At 31.5% G+C, this 11,586-nt stretch overlaps 1 protein-coding gene across 1 annotated transcript in view; it reads left to right on the top strand.

The window, feature by feature from the left end:
• Positions 1–381: 381 nt before the first annotated feature.
• The window catches only part of LOC127858004 (uncharacterized), a 70,472-nt gene continuing 59,267 nt past the window's right edge, over positions 382–11,586 (top strand). The window contains exon 1 of the mRNA XM_052394841.1: positions 382–445. Within this exon, the coding sequence (XP_052250801.1) occupies positions 419–445 (27 nt within the window). The 5' untranslated portion in view covers positions 382–418. The remainder of the gene's footprint in view (positions 446–11,586) is intronic.

Genomic DNA, 11,586 nt, shown 5'->3' with positions numbered 1-11,586 from the left:
AAGATGTAGATGCCTGTGTCACATGTTAACAGCATTTCCAATTTACCAAAACAACGTTTAGGAAGATGACTTAAAGAAAGTTAAAATGTGTATGAATTCATCAAAGGAGGAAATTCATACGTGTCCTCCAAACACTTTCCATAATTGCTGTTGGTATCCATCACAACGCATTTGTTAAGAAATGTTCTATCTTTCGATTCTTTTAATACACTATGAATCTTCAATTTGTAGTTCAATCATGTACCGAGTTCGCCCTGGTGCTGTTATCATGGCTGGCGGTTATGGGTCTGTGATCACCACGCACTGTGACGACAACAGCAGCAACACAACCATTGGCGACCGAACATACGCAAATTTCAACCCTTCGTTCCAGCACCTTTCGTCCAAAGGGCTTCTTGCACAACGGAATAATGATTACATGAAGTTCTCTTGGGACCCTATGCAAGTAAGTCCGATTTTAATACATTTACTATTAAGATTGCAAATAGTGCGATTGATATTTTTTATTCTTACTAAAAAGTGGTCATTGATTTTGTAAGTATATCATATATCCATAAACATACTTATGTTAAAGTAAGGTATATTTTAGGCAATACGCAATCCCACTATTTCATAACGAGGTTTTTGCAATGCTCAATATATATGTAATAAGCCTTTTTGTTTACTCTAAGTTGAAATGTTTTGAATTGAGGTTATCTGTGAATCATACAAGAATGGCGGGTGTAAATAAGAAATGATGGAATTTGAGAGCGATTTTTTTCTCTTGAAATGTTGTGATGTTTTTTGACGGCAGGATAGTTTGAACTTGGGTCTGTACATAAGAAATGAATTGAAATTGAAACGATTCACTTTAGAATTTAAATTGTTTGACATGTGTTACGTTTGCATAACATTTTGAGTGTGTGAGTGTTAATGACAAATGACAGGACATTTTAAATGCTAATCATTCATTTAGTTAAAATGCATGGAATGTTGTTAAGTTTGTGTAACATTTTGCGCATCTCTTCAATAAAGTAGCTTGTAATTTTCATGTTTGCTTTTCAGAATTGAAAAATAAATGATTTCAAAAACTATTTTGTAATTAAAAATAACTGGAAAATAACCCATATAATTGGAATTAATGGAAAATCCATTTTTTCAAACAAAACCATTTCCATGTAAATGAAGAATGTACATATTAAAAATCATGTTTATGTTACCCCGATTCATATTTAATATTAAAATGGTTATCACAAACGTTTTTCTTCCAATTACAAAATCTGCACTACATCTAAAATCATTATGACTTAAAGCATTCAATACTTTTTTTTGAAAAAGGGCATGTCTGTATTTTACCTCAAAATACAATTACGAAAATGTGTGTATTTTTTAAAGATTATTATAATACATTATAATTATTCATTTAGATACTTATTGAAGGCAAATACTATTATTTAAATAAAAAAACAACTGCCATTGGATTTAACATTAAAATTCACGACTAGCGCTCTGTCATTACTCTTCTACGACACTTGATCGTTGTCAAGACTCTAGCGTTACTTTTTAAAAATTTCGTTACAATTATACTAGTTCTCCAGCGTCATCAAACATGTCTCGGAGGATTTAATATAATGAGGTCGATAATATACCGAGTATTAATTAAAACGAGACATAAACAGTTCTGAAACCATAGTAATAAAAATAAGGTATATGCAAAATATAATAAAGTAATGACGGACCAAAAAATATTGATTCTTGTTATATATTGCGTATACAATTTAAACATTTGTGTTTGCGTTCTCTTAACAAACCTTGGTATATATCGGTTAAGCAGTTGTTGACAATTGGACGAGAATATTACATTTTCTTCAATAAAATTTAGAAATGTTACCACTGGGAACAATATCCGTCACCCTGATTGATGCAAGGAATGAATTAAATAGCATGACTTGCGATTTGAGATGCAAATATTTCTCTAGGAACATGATAAATAGCACACGTGTTGTGTCTGTTTACATGTCAGAACTCACTCTTTATAATAGAGCAGTCTTTTTGTGCTGGAAGATTAAGCTTTTCGTGACATTTAAGTCGTGCGATGTGTTGTTACATGTAAATTTATCATTTATATTTGTATGTCTTGTGCGTTTTAATATTGTTTCATTTACAGTTATTTTTATAATTGGTTCATCAGATACGATCCAAAATTGTATCTTAACCAAAACATGGGCTATATGTTGCATTTGTGCACGCACATCGTTATAAATGTTACGATTATTGTATTGTCTCGTTGTTATTTCCGTTTTGATACCCCTAAAGTGCTGTGGGATCAAGTTTCATTTCTGAAGTCTCAGATGATCATTTCAATTATTTGTTACATGTTGATGTAAAAAGGTATTTATCATACCGCTGGATTGATATCTGCGTGACATAACGTTGCATGATATATATTTTTACATCAGTTCAACAGGAAGTTCTTATATCAGTCGATGATATGAGGTAAGTCATATTACTCGGCATAAAATATAAAGCAATCACTTTAGTAAATTCTAACCAGAAGCAACAACACAAACAATTTGATACCAAGATGTAATATATTTTAAACACAAAATGCAACACTGACAGAAAAAAAAAATGTATTAATAATATTTAGCGCAACCGCACATGACGTCATCATTAATGCAGATTTTTAGAGATATTTTTCATTATTTCTTTAAAATTGGGGACGCAGAGTTTTGATAAATAGAAAAATAGGTTACTACATGATGTTTATGTAATATATCAGGCTCGGCACGCACGAATCAAAACACGGCTCGGCAAGCCTCGCCGTTATATTATTATATGTTTATAACAAACAGATCAGGCAGTAACCTGTTATTCTCTATATATCAACGTACTTGAAACCATGTAACTAATAATGGACAATTTTACATGAATACCTTTAAATTCCGTATGATCAACACAGTATTTGTTCTAATGATCAGTTCCTATCGATTCAGTAAATATAAGCAAAAACCAGTTTGTATTAGTTTCTAATAAACAGGTTTTTATTGAAATCTCTATTATTAATAGCTATATATCGTGAACATCATATATAATAGAACGGGTCAACGAAACCAGATATTTTACCATCAGGGAATAATTGTAGGTCATATGTGTAGGAAGTCGGTGACAAGATACTCACTTCCTGTCAATAACATATTATGATGAATGCGATATAGAATTCGGTTAAGTCGACCCTCAGAGATTTCATCTTAAAACGGTAAAAGAAGAAGTTGCTAGAAACTTTTAAAATGAGAATCGTTAATAGGAATATAAACAGATGATATGTTACTGTTTGTGCGCTTACGGTTTATTGCATTGCCGTATTCTTCTTGAGAATATTATATTGGTGCACTCTATCATTGCTTATAAATCGGAAACACAAAAACTGGTTTGATTGTGGACCAATAGTCGATTAGCAATAGGAAATGGAGTAGTCGTATATTCCATCAGCAATTCTTGTCAGTCAAATGTGTGATACTGCATTTAGAAGTATTTTGCGAACTGTGTTGCGTTTGCATATATATATATATATTATATCATATATATACTTATTGTACTTTTGAATAATTGTCTTTGAAATAACAAAAAAGTCTTACGACATTTCATTGATATTTGAACATTTTTTATCAACAATATGAAGCCATACATCTTACAATGACGATAATTAGACCAGTTGGATGGAATAATAAACATTTACAGAAAAAATCGCTTTTTGGCAAGTGTTTTAAACACAACCAGTTTGTTTGAGTCGTAATAAATCGGCGAATTTGACATTTAATACAATGAGTTCTGCTTAGATCGATGCATGTCATTGAAATACAAGCTTTTAATAATTGACCTTACTTTTGTAATTTAGAAGCTGCACGCAATTTGTGCTTGCAATTAGTTAGGCTATGCTTTTGAAAAATGAACATGCTGTGTGAAGCTAAGTGACACGTCAAATATCGCGCTTTAAAATTGTACATATAAGTCTGATAAAAAGATAAGGATAATATGTTTATGAAACACATTATATTCCCACAAAATACATACAAGCATGTTCTCTGCCAATGATTGGAGCTACATATTCACATCAGTATTCACATACTGCAGGCTACGGCTTGTCGCTACCATATCTGCAAGTGATATGTTATTGGCTAATGTTGAAAACATACGGGGGCAGCTTCTGGCTTGGTCCTGAAGGTATTAGATTGTACTTATTTGCGAACACTATTATTGTTAAGTGCTGACACTTCATAATGCAGTGAAATGTTAACATTATAAATGTGTACATAGTTGTAAAGTTGAATAAAGAACATAGTTGTAACTCATAATTTACCTTTTTGGCACACATGTTTAACTTTCATTTTAACACTTAATCGCAGTACTTTTTAGGAATTAATTGCTGATTATGGTTGTCCAAAAAATAACTTGGTTATTTGAGCATGTTTATCTTTCTTAAAAATGAAAATCGGCTACTTGTAGATATATCTGAACATTGTAATAAGTGTTGAGAATTTTAAAGGGGCCTTTTCAAAGATTTTTTGCATTTATTAAAGTTTGTCATTAAATGCTTTGTATTGAAAAATGTAAAGATTGGATTAAAAAAGCTGAAGTAACACACAATAATTAAATTAAAGAAAGACAAAAAAGTAACCCTCAACGGGGCTCGAACCAATTATCCCTGGAGTAAAAGTCTATCGCTTAGACCACTCGTCCATCCGTGCTGATGTATTTTATACTTTACATATACTTTATACTTTTTGAGTTTCGTATGGGTGGTCAACAAAGGAATAATACTAGTACTAAGACTTTTAATACACCAATACTTAATTACAAGTAAGTGTGACAACTTTTGAGGTATTATTTTCATATCAACAGCTTTAACGTTATCAGCATTTCTCAATCCTATATTTTTAAATTTTATGTAACTACAAATACATGGATAAAGATGGAAATATGCGATTATATCTGCCCGTCAAATGACTTCATTTTAATGTATTTTTCTATGATAAAAAGACCCAAAGGTTTGAGTGAAAACAAAACGAGCAATGTCAACGTATGAAGTTTCAAATATTTTTTTCACTAATGAAAATTGGTGCAAAATAATATAATAAGTGTTGCAATTATTAAACTAGGTTGGAAATGATGTGATGACATTCTCACGAAAACACGCAAACTATTTGTAGTGTAAATTGATCTTTTTTTCGTAATGATGTTTATTTTGTATTTACTTCATGCTGTTATTTTATATGTATATAAATGACGATGAGCTTGACATGCTTAAGTCTAAATAAACGATTATGTTTTGTTCTCTTCATAAGCAATCCTCGTAGTATTCCAAAATATAACGACAACAACAAAACTCTCCAAATTATTGAATCGTTTCGCGTTGCAACGCTTTATGATTTTTAGGTTTTTCAATCGTCAAAAGATGCATACTTAAAATGGATATTTTAGAGCATGGTAAATGTTCAGTATTACTTTTTCTTCACAAAGGTCATAACTACAACATTAGTTAATTTTGTCACATTACAAAAAAACGTGAAAAGGCCCGTTTAAATTCAAATACTATTTCAAATAATAATAATGTACTTGGAGATATTGCAATTGTTATTCAACAATAAGTTAAAAGGCACATATAGTGCTTTTCTAATAACTAAATCGGAATTAATTGCTTAGTGGTAAAGTAAGCTACGGTTATTAGAGAGTGTGGTCGTGCCATTTTCTCTGCTGGCGGCATCTTCTAAAAAATTTCAATGTCACTGAATTGGTATACAGTTAATGTCTGGCATCTTAATGCATTGCCGTTAATAGGTAACGATAAGAAAGCTTTACTAAAATATATTGGTTTCCCATTTGTTTCTAATTGATCAACAGCATGGTCATTACCAAAAGTTCGTTTTTGTTTGTTGGGAAAACTTATATATGGAAATTGATCACATATTGACGTGGTAAAAATGATTTCCACGAGGGTCTTAAAACAATAGAGCAGTTATTGTTTTTATTCGATTTTATAGTTCTTGAACTATAAAAACGAAGGTAACGTGTACAAGCAAATAATGGTAGTGTGAATGATAGTTTTGCAATAACTGTATAATCGCAAGAATATATTAATATTGTACAAAGCAAAAACTTGTTTGTAATTAGTCAACGTGCATATTCGCCTAGCTTATTAGTTTTCCACCTGTTTAACCGGAGGGAACCATACCTAACCCCATGTCCGTCCGTCTTTTGGTGCGTATGTTGGTCCGTCCTTATGTCTTTACATCGAGATCTTTCGATAACTCAAGAAGTATTATCCATATGTCGGTTCCACCTGGAACTTCATACTAAGGCTATATTCGTATACCATTTTTATAATAATTAAAACTAGTTTTGACGAGTTTATATTGTTTATATAGGCCCACACTAGTATATGTACCTTGCTCTAGTCACAGTGGATTTATATATATATATATATACATACAGGTTATTGAATTGGTTCTCTTGAGCGATATAAGTAGAACTGGTTTGATTGTATATCAAGACTCATAGAGCAATATCCCACTGAGTGGTCATACATTTCTGAAACTAGGCCTCTCAGACAATTAATTGTATAATAAAGTATCGTCCCTGATAAGCTTGTGCGGATTGCAATACATATTTTATTGATCTATTATAATGGGTATTTATTCTGACATTATTATTTTCAACTAAGCATAATTCTGACATTTAACGATAAGTAAGGTAGACTGAATAGTTTAAAGAAATAACACATTTAAATGAAAGCAATTTTATGTGAGGCAAACATTCCGCCATACGGCTTTGTTGTTGTTATTGTTGTTTACGCGTTTCATGAAATCTATTTTAAATCTTTCACTAATACAGATATTTTTTTAAGATTTCCGAAACGAACTTTTACTCAAGAATGTACTTAAACATGAGCCGCGTCGTGAGAAAATGATGGAGAGCCAGACCAAACTGCGCATTCGTCAATCATGATGCTTAATTGAATGTCAGTTCCAGATAAGTGGAATTTCTCTAAAGGAAATGCTATGCGTGACAGTTTGATCTGCATTACGCGTATGTTAATGGCGTGCCTTGACATACATGTATGCATGAGGAACAATTCCTTCACAAGATATAACAACATAGGAAAGTCATATCAAAAACTTAGCTTTGATGATGACCCAAAAAAAGTCATGAGGTAACAGGAACACAAATAAGACATTCCATAAAGAAGTCTACATACATGTAGGTTACCCTTTGAAGCATGTTTTTCGTAAAGGTCTGAACAGTTTGCCGTAAACTGTTTATTGGGAATAAGTTGTCGTGAATCAATTTAAGAAAATTTAAATTGATGGGCATGACATGGTATTTTAATGCATTTTTTGTACGTGAAATAGCTGTTTATTTTGTTAACTGATAAACTATTCAAGTTTGACCTTGAAACATTTTTGCAGCTTTTCATGATCTACTTGACGTACATACCAACATACTCCAGAACAAAACTGTTCTGTAGAGTACCGTACCTTCTGTTCGGTTGTTGTCAGATCGCATCCGCAAGAAAGTCACCAACTTGACAATTTGCAGGCATTTATATTCCGATGAACCGAGCCCACCTGGCCAGGGACTCGGAAAATCACGAAGTTTCCGAATGCCCACCGTACTCTACGACGATCATGCAGTTCTCCATTACAAACACAGAACCAGTCGAATTATATAAAACAAATCAACATATTAAAAAATTCAAAATATTTTCAAAACACTTTATTAACAATTATTAAATTTTGAATAAAAATAATATTTCTAAATGTATTAACTTTGCAAACTTAAAACTAAGGGCGGCAATTTTAATGTAACACTGAAGAAGTATACATAATATTATTCGACCTGGAAATCTCTTGTTACACTGAGTTAATGTTTGCACCAGTTTGTCAAGAATTATAATTTAAAGGCGATGTTGTTTTTTTATTATTTTGTTTAAGTACAATAATGTGTGAATGTTTTTCAAGACACTCCATACATCAGCCGAATAATTAGTTTGAAATGAGGTCCAAGGAGAAGTTATTGACATTGAGCTTTCAATTCAAAGAAAAGGTAACTAACATGCATAATGCTTGCACAACACTTAATATTATATCGTTTAATCAAGATTCTACAATCTAATTATTTTTGTCAAACCCGACAAAACGTCGTTGAATCATAAAAATAAAGTTCAGAACAATTAATACGTGAAATGAACTAACGACACGTTTTATTCAATTGCAAATAGACTTGATTGTACATCAGAAAACGTTTTATTATACGCAAGACATGCTGGGAAATCCGCATTGATTTGTAGAGATTCGTTTAAACGACACATGTTCCTAATTTGTGTTGAAAAAAATACGAATAAACCTGCCCGTATCGGCGTAAACTTGCTTGTCGGTACCATATTTAGACTGTTGATTCATGGAACGTAACATTCCTGGGTCATATTCAAATATTGGTATTGCGTAAATAATTATTTATATTTGCTTTAAAAGGGTACAACTAGTTAATTGTTTTCAAGACTTTAAGTGTTGACACTCCAATTAAATCTGTTAAATAATTTCTTTCAGAACGAAATATTTTATTTCATACTTCTCGTAAGGGCTCGTCCCCACAATGCCATAAATCATGCACTTATTGGTTGTGTGTTTGTGTTTATTTAGCTGCACTGAAATTATTAAATTTAAACATTGGACATGACTGATAAGGCAATTTTTCAAATACGTTTTGTTTTCGTTTGCTTTGTTTTAAATATCAAAGTATATGATATGGTACAACTCGTATGACATACTCAATTATCACCATAAAGAAATGATATTGTTTTGTCTTGTATCGAATTTAAAAATAACGTTTCTTTATAATTATGAAATAACAGGAAAAAATAACTGCATTAGAACCAAAACAGAGGTTACAAAGAAGTCTTTCTTGAAAAACATGATAATGTCAATTCGAAGTTTTAGGATGTGTCATTGTTTATTTCGTTTAATCGATGAAAGTAATTTTATTCGTTGTATGTCTCGTATTGTGGCGCTCCTTTCTGCATGAAGAAATAGTTATTTCTGTACCAGTAGTGTTAAATACACCATCAATAGCAGTCAGAAGAGACATATTCCCATACAGATTGCATTTTCGAGACGCAAATCAACGCGATTGCCAGACGTTTCCAAGAACAGTTTATTAGAAACACCGAACGTTAGAGAGGGTCAAAAGTAACAATTGCTGCTATAATTGTTCTTGCATGATGGCACAATGAAAGGCAGCCATGCAATAACATGAACATCAATGTGATATTCCCAACAGTACTTTGTACATTTGTAGGCACGTTTTCTCTGCAATGTGGTTACGTTAAATAGTGTTAATTGTGTTAATATCGTCGCGAATTCCTTCATCTAAATTATAAACGATGCGCACGCATAAACTCGCATATGAATACACGTTTTTGTTCTAGAACGAACAAGATTTACGTCTTTCTGGTCCGTCTTATTCTACATTATCTTTTTAAGAAAAAACTTTGGCAATGCACTACTGTCGATCACAGAAACAACATAGGGTGTTTAAAAAATAATCGTATTTACACTGTGTCTGTAAGTGCATATATTCTTACTGCAAACTATTTGTATCTATACGTTATCAACTTTATAAATAAATGAAGTGATATAAATAACAACATCACTTCCATATGAAACCAGCTTCATTGAATATTAGTTTAAACTAATATTCGGTTTGAACACTAATACCTATTACTAATGTCGGTTGAATAAAAACAGTTTAACGATACACCTTGCGGAATGGAGATTGAGCTTATTTCGCTAATATTATATTATTATCAGTAAATAACAATATAATTTATATAGCTAATTACTCATATTATAAAGGATGAGTTCGACAGGATTGTGCATTAGTCTAGTTCTTAGCACAGAAACCAATAATACTAATATTAGGCTTTTTTTAAGTATTGTGAATTCAAACGTAAACACATATATTATTCTCAAGGAATAAGCACCTGACACTTTTTATTGGACAGATTGGTTAAAAAAGTGTTTTCCCTTTTCAATCTGGAGTGTGTATTTTTGTACTTGTAACGTAGCTTCGTAGTGCATATTAAACAGAGATATTCAATTATTGCTGAGCAGTATACAACATTCTGGTTCATATTAGAGATTTACAATATAAATTGTGGTTGGCTTTCCATTGCTCAAAATATAATCATGCAGAATGCAGATTTCCGAAGGAAAAGCAAACGAAACCAAGCTGCCGGGACATTCTTGAAACCGCTCATCAACATGTTAATTTATGAGGCTTTGTTTCTTTGTTAGTTGTAAAAGACGTATCAAACGGACACGATTATTCGCGTGACATTTAATGATGCCCGTGGGGCTCTTATCATGGTATAGTAAATTGTGTTACTTGATATTCACCAAATACAAAAAATGTTACGATAATATTGCGAATTTTTGTGCAAAAGCAAAACCGGAAACTTCGGGCGGCAAGTGTGTGTATGTGATGGAAAATGGTTTATATAAAGTTAAACAATGCTCGTTTTGTTCTTTTTATTGTAGATAAATATATTGGTGTCTTCGCAAGTTTGTTATTGGTTTCCTCCGATGTTTATTTTGGTTTATATTACATCTATATTCAATAACGGTAGATATTTAATATCTGTTTCATTGTATAACATTCATATTATTTTGTTAGTTTGTTATGGTTGTCTGGAGAACGCTATACGGAGGTCTAAACTCTGTCGAACAAAGCTTTAATGCTCCATGAAGGATGAGAGGAAATACAGGAAATTATAAATATTGAACCTAAGAAATACATTTTTATAATACATTTAGAAATGTATAATATAATAATATAAATATTTGTCTAACCACGCGTCAAAAATTAATATAACAAGATGTAAGTTACTTCCCTGATTAATACAATGTATTAAGAATAAAGTTTGATTAAGCTTATTCGATGAAGGTCATTACAATTTATTTAAATAAAACATCATGATATTACGATAATAAACGAATATCCATTGAAAGCTCTTGCGAGGTACAAGGGAGAAAACATGAAAATCATTTTATTTGATTTATAGAGGAAAGCAATTGCAACACATCTGAATACATTGTCTATACAATACCAATGTATGCCAGTGTTTGGGGGTAAAAATAAAACGTTTAGTAGCAATACTCTGGTAATATTAGGTCTTAACATAGTTATTTGATTTAAGATTATCTTCAAACATCATATAACTTCTCCAGTGAAATGATAAAAACATTGGAAGTCATTTAATTAGATCATCATTTTATTTTATAATTGTATGGCTTTTTTCTTTACACTTATAATGTTGCTATCCCCTTAATATCTTTGCATGAAATATATGAGTTGACGACAGCTTATACACAGAGCCTAGAAAAAAGAGGCATATCTCGTTACAGTTTATTAACATAAATGTATGTGATAAATTCAATAAATGGTCCAAATGTATAAAAAATGAATTAAACAGTGATAGAGCATTTGTTTGTGATAAAATGTATCATTAAAAACCGATATACAATAATGTAAGAAATGTTGTGTTTTTGA

Source organism: Dreissena polymorpha, chromosome 14 (assembly GCF_020536995.1).
Source record: "Dreissena polymorpha isolate Duluth1 chromosome 14, UMN_Dpol_1.0, whole genome shotgun sequence".
Taxonomy (NCBI): Eukaryota; Metazoa; Mollusca; class Bivalvia; order Myida; family Dreissenidae; genus Dreissena; species Dreissena polymorpha.
The sequence above is the reverse complement of the archived record's forward strand: the minus strand, read 5'-3'. Positions and strand labels throughout refer to the sequence as shown.